Source organism: Bubalus kerabau, chromosome 4 (genome assembly GCF_029407905.1).
Source record: "Bubalus kerabau isolate K-KA32 ecotype Philippines breed swamp buffalo chromosome 4, PCC_UOA_SB_1v2, whole genome shotgun sequence".
Taxonomy (NCBI): domain Eukaryota; kingdom Metazoa; phylum Chordata; class Mammalia; order Artiodactyla; family Bovidae; genus Bubalus; species Bubalus kerabau.
Genome location: NC_073627.1, coordinates 34,903,784 through 34,921,828, shown reverse-complemented (window position 1 = coordinate 34,921,828; position 18,045 = coordinate 34,903,784). Strand labels below are relative to the sequence as shown.

The window sequence follows — 18,045 nt, the reverse complement described above, 5'->3', positions numbered from 1 at the left end:
GTGGTGATGATGATGGTGATGATAGTGGTGATGGTGTTGATGGTGATGGTGGTGGTGGTGATGATGCTGATGGTGATGCTGATAGTGATGGTGATGGGATAATAGTGCTGATGACGATGGTGACGACGATGGTGACGATGGTGGTGATGGTGATGATGGTGGTGATGGTGATGGTGGTGATGGTGGTAGTGATGACGATGGTGATGATGGTAATGGTGATGGTGGTAGTGATGGTGCTGGTGATGCTGAGGGTGATGATGGTGGTGATTGTGATGGTGGTGATGGTGATGATGGTGGTGATGGTGATGGTGGTGATGGTGATGGTGGTGATGACAGTGATGCTGATGGTGATGGGATAATAGTGCTGATGACGATGGTAATGACGATGGTGGTGATGGTAGTGATGGTGATGGTGGTGATGGTGATGATGCTGATGGTGATGCTGAAAGTGATGGTGATGGGATAATAGTGCTGATGACGATGGTGATGACGATGGTGACGATGGTGACGATGGTGATGGTGGTGATGGTGATGGTGGTGATGGTGATGATGCTGATGGTGATGCTGATAGTGATGGTGATGGGATAATAGTGCTGCTGATGATGGTGATGACGATGGTGACGATGGTGACGATGGTGATGGTGGTGATGGTGATGGTGGTGATGGTGGTGATGGTGATGGTGGTGATGACAATGGTGGTGGTGGTGATGCTGGTGGTGATGCTGATGTTGATGCTGATAGTGATGGTGATGGGATAATAGTGCTGATAACGATGGTGATGACGATGGTGACGATGGTGGTGATGGTGATGATGGTGGTGATGGTGATGGTGGTGATGGTGGTAGTGATGACGATGGTGATGATGGTGGCGATGATGATGATGTTGGTAATGGTGATGGTGGTAGTGATGGTGCTGGTGATGCTGAGGGTGATGATGGTGGTGATGGGATAATAGTGCTGATGACGATGGTGATGACGATGGTGGTGATGGTGATGGTGGTGATGGTGATGGTGGTAGTGATGACGATGGTGATGATGGTGGCGATGATGATGATGTTGGTAATGGTGATGGTGGTAGTGATGGTGCTGGTGATGCTGAGGGTGATGATGGTGGTGATGGGATAATAGTGCTGATGACGATGGTGATGACGATGGTGGTGATGGTGATGGTGGTGATGGTGATGGTGGTAGTGATGACGATGGTGATGATGGTGGCGATGATGATGATGTTGGTAATGGTGATGGTGGTAGTGATGGTTCTGGTGATGCTGAGGGTGATGATGGTGGTGATGGTGATGGTGCTGGTGATGCTGAGGGTGAGGATGATAGTGATGATGATGGTGGCGGTGATATTAGCAGCTGACATTTTACTGAACACGCTCTGTGTGCTAAGCTTTCCATGAAAACTCTTGGAGGTAAAGCTAACTGAATCCCCATTTCACAAGGTGGAAACTGAGGCGTCACAGTTTAAGTGGCTTGCTCAGCATTCCACATTTATTTGGAAGGGGCTGAGATCTGAACTCAGAGATTCTGACCCCAGAGTCGGAACCCTCAGCCCCTGCCTCCTGTGTAGACCTCATCTTGTCTTTGCTTCTGCGAGTCGTCAATGTTAGGGCATAGTAATGAAATCTCCTCACGTCATCTGTTTGCTGCTCCAGCTTGGCGTTTATTTTGATCAGACCATTGACTTTGTCTTCTTCAACCTGAAGATCATCCAGTGTTTGCTGATGAGCTTCCTGCAGAGATTTCTTCTCTCTGGTCAGTTTGGAAATGTTTTCTTCGAGTGCTGCCATTTCTTCTGAAAGATTCTTTACCTAAGGGAGTATATCACCAGTTGAAACCAGTTCAAGCAATTAAACCAGAAGCTCCCAGCAAAGGCTATTGATTTTTTTTCTTTGACTTTCTCTTTTTTGGTTACTGCTTCTTTGCCTCTCCAGCAGGTGCCCTTGTGTTGGCTGCATCATCCTGAAATTGGCAGCCTCTGGTGTTTTTCAGTCCTCACCGGCCTATCACAGGGCCCTTTGGGATAATTTTTTTTAAACAGGACATCATATGGTACACAGAAGGACATTATCCATGCAAACATGCTGCCTCCAAAAAAACAACACATCAATCTATACTCATCAGATTATATCCATGGGAATTTGTTTATTAGCTGGCCAGGGCTTAGAATGAGCAGAAAGGGGAAGAGGAATAGGCAGGAGGTGCTATGCAAGAAAATCCAGAATGGGGAGTCGCCTGTGTCAGGAAGCAGAGCAAGGGCACCAACCATGGAGCTTTAAAGCATTAAATTGAGATTTTCCCATGTGCAGCACTCTTCCAGACCAGAGGTTGTTAATTCCTGACCTGTGGGCCAAATCTGGCCACATAATAGTTTACAACTTTTAAATAAGTTGTAAACATTGGGGGAAAAAAATGAGATTTCACCTAAAATCTGGATGTCTGATTCCTCAAGGAAAACCAGAAGCTCTGGCCATGCAGCGTTCACATCCCCACCTGGCAACAATTGGCTGGTACTGGGTCCTGGCTGCCACCTGGGGGCAGGGCAAGTGCTCTCCAGGTTGCCACAGTCCCTACCCCTCCCTGTCACCTCCCTATTGACACCCAGTTGTCCATTCGACACTGCCTTGAGCCATCTCTACCTCCCTGGCAACAGAGATGATGTGAATCATGGACTGTATTTTCCATGTATTTTTGTAAAGTGTTATTTTGTGTGCGTGTAATTTTAGTCTACATAAACAGTTTCATGCCATATGTTTCATTTTCTTCCTTTGTCCCCACACTCAGCATGAGGTCTTTTACATCCATCTCATTGTCCAAATGGCTGTGTGTACACCCTGTTGTGTCTCCTCCACATCTCACCTCTCCATCCCCCCGGGTGGACCCTGATCCTGCCTCCAGCATCCATCCCCCCACCACAAGAAATGCTGTCGTGAGCCTCCTCATACATGTCCCCTTATGGACCTGGCAGAAGAACTCCTTGGTCTGTATACCCAGAAGCAGAATCACTGGATTGAAGGATGCATGGATTCTTAACTCAGCTAAGAATTTCCAGATGGCTTTCCCACAGGCTGCATTAGTCTACATTTTACCAGTAATGCATGAGGGTCCCTGAACCTCTAACCTCCCTGCCAGGCCTTGGTGTGGTCCAGTTTTCTGCCTCCTTCACTACCTGCCTCCCCGATCATCTGCCTGGCTCTATGGGCATGTTCCTTGGCTTCCCTGTGCCAAGTGCTTCTCCTGAAGGATCTCTTGCTTTGTGGAGGAAGGGTTGGAGCTAGAAGCTTGTGGTGTGACCAGGCAGGTAGCAGGAGCAAGGGAAGAGCCCACAGGTTTAAGAACAGGGTGGAGGTGGATTCATTCCCCTCCCACTTCCGGGCAATTCCTTCCCCACCTGTCTCCTCCTGGGAGGAGGGGTGGGGATGCCCACCTTGTTCTCTGTGGCATGCTTCTCTTTCTCCAATTTGGTCAGAGTCAGCTCCAGGTCATCAATGTCTCTTTTGAGGGATGAGCATTTGTCTTCCAGGTTCCTCTTTTTGGCAACCAGTTCAGAATTCATCTCCTCCTCCTCTTCCAGCCTCTCGTTCAGCTCCTTCACTTTGGCCTCCAGCTGAATCTTGCTTTTGATGAGTCCTTCACACCGCTCCTCAGCATCCATCAGGTTTTCTGTTTCCTAAAAAAAAAAACAAAAAAAACCCACACAGATCATTGTTTTTTCTAATTTATTTTTTGAAGGATAGTTGATTTACAGTGTTGTGTTAGTCTCTGCTGTGCAGCCAAGTGATTCATTTATACACAGATTCACGTTCTTTTTCATATTCTTTTCCATTATAGTTTATCACAGGATGTTAAATACAGTTCCTTGTGTTATACAGCAGGATCGTGTTATTTACAGACTGCTGTCTTTTAATCAGCCTCTTGACCAACCCCAGAGGGAAGGGCTTTACCCTCCAAAAGCCCATTATCTGGACCCAAGTCAAGGAATGGATCATTGCCACAAACACACATATACACACACATATGTGCACGTGTGCACACATGCATGCACATACTCATGTATATCATCCAAATACTTTTTTTTTTTAGCCACTAATGGTGTCATCTACTTAATAGAAATTCTCAAGCAAAGGCACACGTAGCATTCATAAAGCTTCTGCAAATTTGTCACATTTGGACGCCCGGCCATCTCCCTCTTCCTCCTACACGAGTTGAAGATCAACTCATCCACTCTGTGCTTTCACACGCTAATAGTCCCCAAACTGGACCACCTTTTGAAACTCTCCATAGCAAAGTGCTTCTACGACTCCTGAGGCCTGCTTCCTTAAGCCACAGAACAGAAAACCCCAGACAGACAGAAACAAGTGATTAAATATGTACATTCCCCAGAAGGTTCTGCAATGAGTCTCTTGGAGTGGCCACGATTAGCTGATTATGTTATGTTAAATGTAAACAGATTATATCCTCACTTACTTCTCAGTGTTGTGAGAACTGGACACGCATTTCAAGGTAATGGATGAAAAGAGTCCAGCAAAAATAGCTTTCTGTGTTTACTGAACATGTCCTGTGTTACATGTATGAACTCATCTGAGCCTCCCAGGTACCCTAAGAGGTGAGGGGCTATTGCTGTGCCCATTTCACAGCTGAGAAAACTAAGGCACAAAGAAGATAAGTCACCTGCCTGAGGTCACACAGTTGCCAAGTGGAGGATCTGGGATGTAAACCTAGATATCTGGTTCCAAAACTTGTTTTTGTGCTCACCGTGCTTGGGAAGGTGAAAGGGGAGGAGGAGGTACTGTGCACTTAAGCAAAAGGTAAATGTATTGGGAGTTTATTAAAAAGAGCAAACACTAAATGTCTTGGCTCTGTGAAATGAGGCCATTATGCTGCCAGAATGTTATGTACTAGATATACAGCTTCATTTTCCCTATATCTTTGAAAATATGCATATCTTTAATTTTTAAAAATGTTTTTATCTTTAAATTTTTTGGCTGAACCACTCAGCCTACAAGATCTTAGTTCCCTGACCAGGAATTGAACCTAGGCCATGGCAGTGAAAACCTGGAATCCTAACCACTAGGCCACCAGGAAACTCCCAATGATTAAGTTACATGATTTTTAAAAAGACTTGGTACATCACTGACAGATTTTTTATTAGGACAGACACATCGCCCTCATCCCACAGCAAAATACATCTGACTCTGCTGTAGAAGACAGGGAGAAATAAAGTGAGCAGAAATTCACTTTGCAGATGTATTCTACTGTGTATTGAGTCCACAAGCCCGGGCTGGCCTCCTTTTACTAGCAGGGTAGTGATGTAATACCCCACAAGCCCACTGGGTGGCACCACTATCGCTTGAATAAACTGATGAATCCTCCTGGGCTCAGGGGGATACTTACAGTCTGGACCTGCAACTGGAGGTCATTCTTTTCCTGCAGCAGGGACACCATTTTCTCCTCCAGCTCCTTTCGGCGAGCCTCAGATCTGGCCAGTTCTTCCTTGGCTCTCTCAAAGTCTTCCTTCATGGTGGCTATCTCCTTCTCGGCCTCCGCGCTCTTCAGCAGGGGCTTGATCTTGAAGAACAGGTTCATCCAGGGCCAGTGCTTGACGTTCATAAAAGATCGGATGTTGTACTGGATGCAGAAGATGGAGTCCCTGTGTATTGTTAGGACTGGGGTTAATGGACCACAGCAAGGTGCAGTCTCCACTCCCCTGCCCCCGTGGGGCCCAAGACCTTCACCCTTATCGGTCAGGTGGGAAGAGGTGCAGCTTGGCTGTACCCAACCCATGAGCTCCAGAGTCTGTTCTGCAAACGAAGAGGAGAAGAAACAGCTTGTGCAAATTTGGGAGGTGAGAGAGGTTCCATCCACCTGGTTTCCACCTCCACCACCCTACTGAAAATGCTCACCCTAAGGTTGTCAGTCTGAGCAAACTCTGGGAGGTAGTGAAGGACAGGGAATACAGGGAATTGGGGAGAAGGGGTCCCAGGGAATCCCCACACAGGACTGGCCCACAGAGCTGCTGTTCCTCCTGTTAAATTACTGAAGACGAAGGCCCTTCAAGCTTCATTCAATCCCTTCCGTCCTCTCTCCCCCATCATCTGCTTCCTAATTCAGGTCCTGTCATCTTCTATTTGGACTTCTGCTACAGCCTGGCCTTCCCCCTCTTGTGCCTTCAGGCCTGCTCTTCTTGCGGCTGCCACTGACCTCTTTGAATATGTGTGCTTTCTGTTTTATGGCCACGCCGTGTGGCAAGTGGGATCTTACTTCCTGGAACAGGGATCAAACCTGTGCCTCCTGCAATGGAAGCGTGGAGTCTTAACCACTGGCTTTCCAGGAAAGTCCCCCAGGTGACCTGTCTGAGCTATTGAAACAAATCTGATCCTCTCACTCGTCTCCTCCATGGCTCCCCATCAAGTGGGAGATTTAACCTGGGCTCTTCAAGGTGGCAGGTGGGGACCTCTACTGCCAGCCTCTCCTTGCTCCAGTCAAGTGACCTGCTTCTGCCCCTCCCAACCCGCAGGCCACCCTTCCTCCAGCCGTGCAAAGCCTCCTTTGGAAAGCTCTTTCTTTTTTGCTGCCCTTTCATGCCAACCCCAGCCCCCAATCCGTCCACAAAACTAGCTGAGCAGGTGTCTGCTTCCCACTCCTCTGCGGGCTCCTGGAGGCCAGGGATCATTTCTGCCTCCCCAGTGTCAAGCAGAGGCCCCAGCACAGAACCGTGGCTCAGTAAATGTGGGACAAATTAGTGAACATCTTAAGACTACAGCACGAAGCGATGGTCAGCTCCAGGGAGGAGGGCAGGGAGGCGAGGGCTTGCATCACCTTCTCTCCATCATCTTCTTGAACTCCACCCGCATCAGGTAGCCCCGGCATAAAGCCTGCGTGCATGTCATCAGGGTCACCAGCTTCTCGTCCCTCATCTCCTCCAAGAAGCCCAGGAGCCCAGCTTTGAAGAATACCTGTGTGAAAGGAGAGATGGGCCCTGCTTCATCCTCAGCCTGTGTGCTCAAGGGGGGCTATCTCTGTCTAGCACCAGCCCTCGCCTTCAGAGCCCTGATTTGGGACCAGCAGCCATCTGGCTCCCAGGACTCTGTTTTTGGAGGCTGTGTTCTCTGCAGGAGCCCCTCTGTGTCCTGTTCCAAGGTATGTTCCAGGCCCCGCTGGCCCAAGCGAACAGATTCTGATGGAGTTCATGTGAAGGAAGCAAGGATGGGACAGAAATGTAATCACAGATGCAGACCAGGAGGGATGCCTCTGCCTCCCCATCCTCATCTTCCAATCTCTCCGCCCAGCTGAGGAGGTGGGTCCCACCCTCAGGGCCCCTCCCTGCACTGCCCACACCTGCAGGGCTTCCTCTGCCCCTGTGATGTTCCCGGGAATCAGGGCACCCGTGGGGGCTGCAGGATTTTCCCTAATGGGGTTGATGGTCCCCTGGCCCCTTTCAGAACACGGAGCTTTGGAGTCAGGCCAGGATTTGCAGCTGGCCTTTGTCACCCACTCTCCATGTGATCTCGAACAAGTCTCTTGTCCTCTGGGAGACTCCCAATAATCCCATGAGGTAAGTACCGCCCTTAGCACCATCAGGTGATCTGAAAGATTCGGTAAAATGTGTATAGAAGGCATGTCACAGGTCTCAGTGCACGCATGCTCAATAATAGTGATCATTTTTATTGGTTATAATTCTTCTCAGGACCTCACAGTCCCTGGAATTCTGTGTTCTCTGATCTCTTGGGTTCCTTCTCCCCTTTAGGGGCACTCATTCTCTGCTCCTGTTGATTTCTTCTATTGCTGCTGGGGCTGGGGCTGGGGCTTCCAATTAAGCCTCTAGACACTTAAAATCAGCATAGAGAGAGCTTCCTATTCCTGGACAGAGTTCTCTTGGCCTGGGCTTCTGGGCAAGGGATGGTCAGGCTTCTCGGAACGGGAAAGCGATACCTTTCCTCCCATCAGCTCACAAGCAGCCCAGTTCAGTTCAGTTGCTCAGTTGTGTCCAATTCTTTGAGATTCCATGGACTGCAGCATGCCAGGCCTTCCTTTCCATCACCAACTCCAGGAGCCTGCTCAAACTCACGTCCATCGAGTCGGTGATGCCATCCAACCATCTCATCCTCTGTCATCCCCTTCTCCTCCTGCCTTCAATCTTTCCCAGCATCAGAGTCTCTTCCAATGAGTTAGTTCTTCACATCAGGTGCCAAAGTATTGGAGCTTCAGCTTCAGCATCAGTCCCTCCAATGAATATTTAGGACTTGTTTCTTTTATAATTGACTGGTAGGATCTCCTTGCAGTCCAAGGCACTCTCAAGAGTCTTCTCTAACACCACAGTTCAAAAGGGGGTTTGGGGCTTAACCCCACTGGCTGGGGGTTACCTGGGGTGGGGGTTGTCCCTGCCCCACCTGTGCTCACCTTGGTGTGGCCGAACCTATACTGCTCCCGGTCCACGTCGATGGAGTTCAGAAGCTTCTCGGAAGCGTTTTTGCTGTCAATGAACTGGCCCTCTGGGATGGCACTGGCATTGAGGATCCGGTACCTGACGAGGGAGGGGTCGGGGTCGGCGTGGGGCCTGGGTGTGAGTGGTCTGGAGAAGAGCCTCTGGTGACACAGCCCTGGGTGGAGCCGGGAGGGTGCTGGGCCCACTGCTTCCCGAGGGGCTGCTGTTTCCTGCTCCTGCCTGCTCAGGCCCTGGGGCCACGGAGCCCAGCGGGGTCTCAGCCCGGTCTCTCTGGGACAGGAGGAGGTGGTGTCCCTTGTACCCAGGGTGGAGTCTGGGAGGCAGAATCCAGGGAGCCACTGCTGCTGAGGGGACAAGGCCATGCCAGCAGCGGGCCCAGCACACGGGAGCCGAGGAGACGCCTCGCCTGCACTGCAGTCCAGGTCAGGACTGGCACCTGTCTACATCCCCCCACCATCTGGGCAGTTCTGGGGAGGCTGGAGCTTTCAGTCGAGGGGCAACATTTCCCAATGGAATCAACTCCTACGAAAGGCTCTGTGCCTGAGACCAGGCCTTCCAGACCCTTCTCCTGCTCCAGCCATGGAAATGGATTATTATATAGTGACTAGTCTGGCAGAGGGGAATCTAGGAGTTGATTTTAGGCCAGCCAACTGTGGCAGGAGGGAGAGAAACGTATGGAAGCAAGGCCAGCTGAGTGCATGGCTGGGATGGTGCTTTCAGAGGAGATGACTTATCTGACTTATAGAGCCTTGAAATCAGCTGTGACCTGCAGGCTAGTGGTCATTCTAGAGTGTCCTCTTCTCACCTGTCCCCCTGGGCAAGGCCTGGACTTGTGGGCTTAGATGGCAGATGGGAGGAGAGCGTTGGTCTAGGGCAGGGAATCTCAACTGGGGAACATTGGGCGATGTCTGAGATTGAGGCGGTGCGGGTCGAGGCCAGGGGTGCTGCTAAAATCATGTAACACACAGGACAGTCCTCACGATAAAGGATTATCTAGCCCCAAATATCCACAGTGCAGGGGTTGAGAAACTCTGGTCTGGAGTCCCAGTCGGGCTTGAGTGGTCTGGGCTCTGATCTTGGGATTACTTTGGGCTGGTCCAGCCCTTGCTCTGTGCAAAGGCTCATCGCCCCAGCAGAAGAATGCTATGGAAACCTTGGGAGCTCACCCAACACCCAGCTGCAGGAGTGCCTTTGGGGGATGCAGAAGGTACCCTCCAAAGGAGAGAGCTGCAAAGGCAGGCGACCTACCGCTGTTTGAAGTCGCCATAGAGGATCCGGCTGGGGAAGCCCTTCCTGCAGATTCGGATGCCCTCCAGCACCCCGTTACAGCGCAGCTGGTGCAGGACCAGGTGGTGGTCCATCACGCCTGGGGAGAGAGGAGCCCGGGGCCTGTTAGCGGCTTTTCCACTGTTTTCTCTGATGATCTGGGCACCACGAGACCCCTGGATACCCAGACTCGAATGGGAAGGTTTGGTGCCAGTAGAAATAATCTCAACATCCTGGGGAGACTCTAGCACGCCATAACCATGGGACTTGGCTTTTAAGCCAAAATATTAATCTTTGCCCTGTTCATCGCTCTTGACTCTGGTGAAGACAGAATGGTTGTCTTGGTCTAGAAATGTCTCTCATCATTATTATTCTCATAATAACAACAGTTTTTATTATTACTATAATTGACAGCCAACATTTGCAGAGTGTTCATAATGTATTTTCCCTATATTGTTTTGTTTTTATTATTTTCCTTGGCGGCCTAATAAGTAATCATGTGTAAGGGTTTCATGAGAATATGCAAAGAAGCCTCCTCTGTCATTGCTGTGTTTGATATTTTGACGAGGTTGACCGTATAATTTATTATATTGCATGCACTCCTATATATTTTCGTCTGCCTCATCAATCATGAGCTGACAGAGTTTATTTAAATTCACATACAACTACTGTTTTAGTGCTATCTACTAGCATTTTTTTAAAAATCGAGGCATCATTGACATATAACATTTTATTAGTTTCAGGTGTACAACCATATTTGTATATAATTATGAAATGATTGCTGCAAGAAGTCCAGTTAGCCCCCATCACCATACACAGTTACAATTTTTTCTCTTATGATTGGTCCTGTTTTAAATGCTGTACATGTACTGGCTTATTTAATTCTCCCAACAACCCTCTAAGGAGGGTGAAGGGGGTTAATTTTCCCTGGTGGCTCATAGGGTAAAGAATCTGCCTGCAATGAAGGAGACCTGGATTTGATCCCTGGGTCAGGAAGATCCCCTGGAGAAGGGAATGGCTACCCGCTCCAGTATTCTTGCCTGGAGAATTCCATGGACAGAGGAGCCTGGCAGGCTATAATAGTCCATGGGACTGTAAAGAGTTGGACACGACTGAGTGACTATCACTTTCACTCAGTAAATAAGTGAGTAAATAACTAAGTGAATGAATCAGTAAAGTGCCATTCAAGCCTGCTTTTATAGACCAGAAAGCTAAAGGACTCGGCTGCGGGCCCTTGAGCAGTCGCGGGTGGAGCTGGGCTGTTTCCTGCATCATCTGCTTTCCTGCAATGTTGCTGAAGCAGGACTTGATGCCGGAAGCCCAGCCTTTGGGATGGAACAGCTTGGCTGATCAGTGAGCTGCTGCATAGCCACAGTGTATTGTTCTTTTCTTTGTGACAAGGAGCCCTGAAACTCAGCCCTACTCCAAGAATATTTGTGAATCCAAGGTTGGGGATGGTTAAAGGGCTACTGTACTGCACGGTGTGCTATGTCTATAGGCCTGGTCTCTGATTCTCGATTTTCTCACTTATGGAATGGAGATAAGCACACTTATCTTGCAGTGAACTGTTATAAGCAGTGACATAATAATGTTATAATACATAACATAATAATTATGACTGTAGTAGGCTCAGAAAACAGCTGTTATTGATTCTGCTTTTATTATGGAAGACCTAAGTTGATTATTTGCCAAGTATAGTGGCTCTTCATTTTTAGGGGGAGGGGGAGTTTTTAAGAACCTTATGAAAGTTATGAATATAATGTACCTATATATGTGGTGTTGTTGTTGTTCACTTAGTCATGTCCGACTCTTTGTGACCCCACAGACTGCAGCACACCAGGCTTCTCTGTCCTTCACTATCTCCCAGAGTTTGCTCAGATTTATGTCCATTGAGTTGATGATGGGTTGGCCAAAGAGTTTGTATGTAACATCTTATGGAATCCTTGAACAAATTTTTTGGCCAACCCAATACATAATATTTTGGAAATAATTTCATAGTAGGGATATAGGTGAAATAAATGATGCCCAGTTGAACTTGAATTTCAGAGAAACAGTAAAATAATTATTTCAGTGTAAGTATATCCCAAATATTGCATATTTATACTAAGAAAATTTTCACTGTCTCATCTGAAATTTGAATTTAATGGGGAGAGGTCTCATATTTTTAATTTGTTAAATCTGGGAGCCCTATTTCATAGACCGAAAAGAGATAAAGGCTATCATGACCCCGTCCTCAGGGAAGCACACACACACATGCACACAGACTCGCCGACACATGCACACACACACGTGTGCACACCCGCCACGGGATTTTGCGTATGTTTCAGGGAGTCCTGTGCTGGTGGGTTCTCACTCACCAGGTGTCTTAGTCTCATTGGGAATCAGACATCGCACAAAGTGAGGGTGAGTGCTCCTTAAATTGGTCATCAATTTGTTTAAATTTTCCTGGGACACAAACCAGAAGAAGCACATTTACTTTTCCAAAGGCTGTTTCACTGGGCAGAAAAACAACTGAATGTGGAAGGTGTGAAAAACAAACCCTGAACACGGCGGACACCGTCTGGAAGGAGGAGCCCTTCTTCTTCCCGCCCTTCTTGCTTGCCCCGGAGTCGCCTGGAGACAGACAGACAAAGGGGGGTATGTCTGGTGAGTCCTGAGGACACAGTGGTGGCCTTCCTACCCACCCCCACCCATTTTATTGAGCTGTAACTGACATATAACATTGCATAAATTTAAGGTGTACAAAGGAATGATTTGATATTTGTATATACTGCAAAATGATCACTGCTACTTAATGTCTATCACCTCCATAATTAATTTTTTTCTTGGGTTAAGCGCTTTTAAAATCTACTCTCTTAGCAGCTTTCAAATATACAATACAGAGTCATTAACTATCGTTGCTACACTGTGCATTGCAACCACAGAACTTATTTATGTTATAATCATAAGTACACACCTTTTAACCCCCTTCACCCAATTTTTCCCCAGCTCTCACCTCGCACCTCTGGCAACCACAAATCCGATCTCTGTTTCTATGATTTTGGTTTTTTAAGATTCCACAAGTCAGTGATATCATACAGTATTTGTCTTTCTCTGTCTGACTTATTTCTCTTAGCTTAAGGCCCTCCAACTCCATCCTTGTTGCTGCAATGGCAATGTTTCCTTCTTTTCTATGGCTGAGTAATATCCCATTATATGTGTGTGTACACACATACAAGATATTACCATGTCTTCTTTATGTGTTTATCTGGTGATAGACACAGGTCGCTTCCATAGCTTGGCAATTGTAATAATGCTGCTATAAATATTGGGGTGCATATATCTTTTCAAATTAGTGGTTTTATTGGGGGGGATGTATACCCAGGAGTAGAATTGTGGGTCATATGATTAGAACTGAATCTCTTAAGGAAGAGGAAGAATAGAAGTAGGAGAAAGAAACACAGAAACGGGCAAATCAAAGTCATTCTGAAGCTCATGTCCAATTACTGGTTCTTCATGAGCTGTGAGTGATTACATCGTTTCCACAAGGGGGGATTTTAAAAAAGGATGTCACCTGCTTCTGCACCAGCATAGTTGGAAAAAAGAAAGGACAGCAGCTTCAGCGAAGACTTCTGGTACAGCCCGACCACCGTCTCATTCAGGGGGTCCTTGTTCTTGTCCAGCCAGCCGGCGATGTTGTAGTCCACGGTGCCCGCGTAGTGCACCAGGGAGAAGTGGGCCTCAGCCTTGCCCTTGGCAGGTTTGGGCTTCTGGAAGTTGTTGGACTTGCCCAGGTGCTGGTCATACAGCTTGTTCTTGAAGGAGGTGTCCGTGGCCTTGGGGAACATGCACTCCTCTTCCAGGATGGAGAAGATGCCCATAGGCTGGAGGGAGGATGATAGACTGTCCTCAGCGTTCACTAGTGCGTCCCCAGTGACTCCATCTTCGGGAGGAGCCAAGGGCAACCTCTTTGGTGCTGTCACTCTTACTAGGAGCACTGGGATGTCAGTGCTGCGAGAACGAGGCTGTCGGTCTGCTTGGTGCCGACAGAATAGTGCTTGACATTAAGCACAGCAGCATGGTAGGTGCTTATTTAATGTTTGCTGAGCAAAAAAAGCATGGAATGAAATTGCACGTATGTAAGTGCAGCTCTTTGTGAAATAATAGAAAATATATATACTGGTCTCTGTCCCTGGTTCCTGGCAAAGAGCTTCCAAAGCCTTTGTAAAATGTCCTAGTGAGAAGAGTACTAGAGCATCTGTTGTTCTCTTGAGGTGACTCTGGGGTGGGGGCCCCTGGCTGAGGGTTGGTCACCAGAAAGACTAAGCCATGATGAGAAGCTTGGGATTTTCATCCCCTCCCCCATCCACCAGAGAGGGGAGAGGGGCAGGAAATGCAGCTAATGATTGATCGTGCCTACATGAGGAAGCATCCATAAAATCCTAGTTGTAGGTGATTTTGAGAACTTCCAGGTTGGCAAACATGTCCACACTGGGAGGGTGGGGGACAGAAACACTTGCATTTGGGACCCTCCCAGATCCCATCCGATATGTCTCTTCATCTGGCTTTTCATTTGTACCCTTAAAAAATTTTTTTTTATTTACTTTTTATTTTATTTATTATTTTGGGCATAATATGTGGCATGTGGGATCTTAGTTCCTCAACCAGGGATCAGACTCAGGCGCCCAGGCTTGGAAGCACAGAGTCTTAACCACTGGACCACCAGGGAAATCCCTCATCTGTTTTCTTTATCAAACCCTTTAATAAACTGGTAAATGTAACTGTTTTCCTGCGCTCTGTGAACCCCTCTAGTAAATTAATTAAACCTGAGGACAGGGTTGTGAGAAACTGATTTATAGCCAATGAGGTGAGAAGTTATAGGATACCCGGGGACCTACTGCTTGATCTTGGCCTCTCTGGGTAGAGAGTGCCAGAACTGAGTTAAATTGTAGGATGACCAGTTAATGTTGCAGAGGATTGCTTGCTGTCATGAGGAAAAACCTCCATATGTTTGGTGACCAGAAATATCAAAAATGAAGTGCTCTGTGTGAGTGGTAAAGCAAATTCATAGAAGAGAAACACACAGCAGGGAAGAACTAAGTTTTTCCTTACATAGGAAGGAAAAATAAAAGCTATATTTCCCCAACTTACTCCCTTTTAGGAACAAATTTACAAAAAATGTAAAGTTGCATGAGTGAGTGAGTGACAGTTGCTGAGTCGTGTCCGACTCTTTGCGACCCCATGGACTGTAGCCTGCCAGGTTCCTTTGTCCATGGAATTCTCCAGGCAAGACTATTGGAGTGGGTTGCCATTTCCTTCCATACATAGACATAAAAATCATATGAGTAATATTTTAAGCAATAAAATCTGGGTTTTTCAGTAGCCACCTTAGGAAGACAAGCTTCCAACACAACCAGTGCTCAAAATGTGATGGGAATTCCTTTTTAAAAAGTTAATATCATCCTCTTTTCATAGTAACATTCCTCCAGGAAGCCCACTGCTCCATGGTCCCTCCTCCTTGGACAATTCAGGTATGTATGAAATGCCCAGTCACCTATGGGCTTCATTCACATTCTTGGGGATCACTGAGCCCTTGGATCTTAATCGCTCACATACCTCTTTAATTGTCTGAACAGATTCTGGGAGCTTTCCAAACATTTACCCTTTCTGCACTGGGAATTCAGCTCTCTGAAGGTTCAGAGCCTGGGGACATGGGTTTAGGGAGCCAGTCTGTTAGCAGAGAAGCGTTAGAGCAAAGAGGGGGTGGCCCAGCAGATGAGGAGCTGCCCCGGGGAGCAGTGTTTCTTACCTTCTCGATGAGCTTGATGCAGGCGGCCAGGTCCATCCCGAAGTCGATGAACTCCCACTCGATGCCTTCCTTCTTGTACTCCTCCTGCTCCAGCACGAACATGTGGTGGTTGAAAAACTGTTGCAGTTTCTCATTGGTGAAGTTGATGCACAGCTGCTCCAGACTGTTGAACTGGATGTTTCAGATACCAAATAATTTAAGTGAGTCTGGAAAATCCAGGGGTGATTCAACAGAGCAGGCACAAAGCAGAAGGGCCCTTTGAGGTCTATAATTTACCCAAACAACTCACATCAAAGATCTCAAAGCCAGCAATGTCCAAGACCCCGATGAAGTACTGCCTGGGCTGCTTGGTGTCCAGCTGCTGGTTGATGTGGGTGACCATCCACAGGAACATCTTCTCATAGACGGCTTTGGCCAGAGCGCCTACCGAATTGGTCACCTTGAAAAAGGATCATCCACTCAACCCTCAAATTAGTATTTTTATGAAACCTACAAAGTGGATGCCTTGAAAGTCAAAGGCAGCAGGATACTGGCAATTTCATACAGTTTAACCTAACATTAAATCTATCTCAAGGCATTTTCTCAGTTCATGAGGTCAATTCCATTTACAAAGCTCATTTTCTACCAAGCATGGATATAACACATGACTCTAGCCCTGCCCACACCTAATTGAACCAGTTGTGGACATTTGCTCCAAGTTGGGTAAAACAGAGTGTCTCTCCTGAGAATTTGGAATTGGGATCAAAAAGATGTTGGTCTCAGGATGAGGATGCAACCACGAAAATGTAAACTTGGGAGCTCTGGGGTGGTCACAGGTAGGGGAGGTAAGGAAAGCTTATCCGCCTAGTGAGAATAGAGAGCAGGAGAGAGAAGACAGTCTAGAGTCCCTGAGAAGGAGGCTGCCTGGCTCCAGAGGGCTCTTCACTGCCTGGTCCCAGGCCCTCATAGCACCAAGGCCCTCCTTGAGTTACCCTGAGCCTGAAGAATGAATTCCTTTTCCATGCTGTAGCCAGTTGCATATGTTTTTCTGAGCCCTGCAACTGAAAGAACTTCAGGATGAGATTGAAAACAGAAAAACACTCGAGTTGATTGGATTCAGAGCATTTCCATTTACCTGCTGGACGTTTTGCCCTTTTGTGACATATTCGTTCCCAACCTTCACCCTTGGACAGCACAGGCCTTTCAGCATTTCTGCGGAATTCAGACCCATCAGGTACCCAGCCTTGTCAGCCACTGAAGGAAACGAAGAAGCGGTGTCACACAGCCAGCAGCTGCTAAAACATGCAGTCAGGCCTTGGGTCCTCCCAGAAGTATTGTCTATAGTCCTTTGGGATGTTTTTATATTTTCCTACAAGTCCCAGGCCTGCACTGGAGTTCTGACCCCATAATTCAGGGTCCTGGGTTTTCAAGAACTTTCATTTTACTTTCTATAATAGATAGTCTTTAGTAATAGGTCAATTTTGACAAACTTGAAATTTAAATTTCAACAAAAAATATATAGCTACTTAGTACTGTTGGAATCTGATAATACAACAACATGGTGTATAGGTAAAGGAAGCACCATTTGGACAATTAATATAAGTTGAACACATTCCTAATTTTTACAAGTGTTAATCATCAGTCGTGTCCAACTCTTTACAGCCCCATAGACTGTAGCCCATCAGGCTCCTCTGTCCATGGAATTCTCCAGACAAGAATACTGGAGTGGGTTGCCATTCTCTTCTCCAGGGGATCTTCCTGACCCAGGGATCAAACCCGGGTCTCCTGCATTGCAGGCAGATTCTTCACTGTTTGAGCCACCAGGGGAGCTCAATGTGCCATGCAAATACTTGAGAGAGAAGTACAAAATCTTGCCTGCAAGTATTTGGAGATGGTCAAGTTCAGTTGAATACTGGCAATTTCACAAAGTTCACTAGTTCGGTGGACTTTGGAATGAGCCTGGGCTCTTGCCTTGAGCTCATTGAGAAGTAGACGCATGCTGGTTCCCAAGCTCCTCCTTGGTTGGGACCATCACCTCATTGCTGGTTGGGGAGTCACGTTAATAAAAATTCAGGGCAGTGTTTGTTAAGGACTTACTAAGAGACCAACTGCGTATTTTACTCTTTGTTCAGATGGTAAAGCGTATGTCTACGATGTGGGAGACCTGGGTTCAATCCCTGGGTTGGGAAGATCCCCTGGAGAAGGAAATGGCAATCCACTCCAGTACTATTGCCTGGAAAATACCATGGACAGAGCAGCCTGGTAGACTACATTCCATGGGGTCGCAAAGAGTTGGACACGACTGAGGGACTTCACTTTCTACCATTATTCTTCTGATTGCTGCGGCTGCTGCTAAGTTGCGTCAGTTGTGTCCGACTCTGTGCGTGGAGAGCTGAACCTCATCCCCTTCCCATGTGTGATACCTTCTGTGCCGTCTGGCTCTGCCTGCTCCTCCCGCTGCTTCTGCTTGAACTTCATGTTCCCATAGTGCATCACGGCGCCCGTCAGCTTGTAGATCCCGACCTTCTCCTCTGAGCTGAAGCCCAGGATGTCAATGGCATTC

General features: G+C 47.4%; 1 protein-coding gene across 1 annotated transcript in view; it reads right to left on the bottom strand.

Annotated features, from left to right (window-relative positions):
* LOC129649273 (myosin-13) overlaps nt 1-18,045 on the bottom strand; it is a 50,576-nt gene that overhangs the window by 17,981 nt on the left and 14,550 nt on the right. Inside the window, exons 10-22 of the mRNA XM_055576515.1 lie at nt 17,906-18,044; nt 16,618-16,736; nt 15,793-15,942; nt 15,504-15,674; nt 13,269-13,578; nt 12,255-12,328; nt 12,073-12,160; nt 9,698-9,815; nt 8,404-8,527; nt 6,823-6,959; nt 5,398-5,653; nt 3,431-3,673; nt 1,638-1,814 (exon numbers count right to left, since the gene is read on the bottom strand). Coding sequence (XP_055432490.1) covers nt 1,638-1,814; nt 3,431-3,673; nt 5,398-5,653; nt 6,823-6,959; nt 8,404-8,527; nt 9,698-9,815; nt 12,073-12,160; nt 12,255-12,328; nt 13,269-13,578; nt 15,504-15,674; nt 15,793-15,942; nt 16,618-16,736; nt 17,906-18,044 — 2,106 coding nt within the window. The remainder of the gene's footprint in view (nt 1-1,637; nt 1,815-3,430; nt 3,674-5,397; nt 5,654-6,822; nt 6,960-8,403; nt 8,528-9,697; nt 9,816-12,072; nt 12,161-12,254; nt 12,329-13,268; nt 13,579-15,503; nt 15,675-15,792; nt 15,943-16,617; nt 16,737-17,905; nt 18,045) is intronic.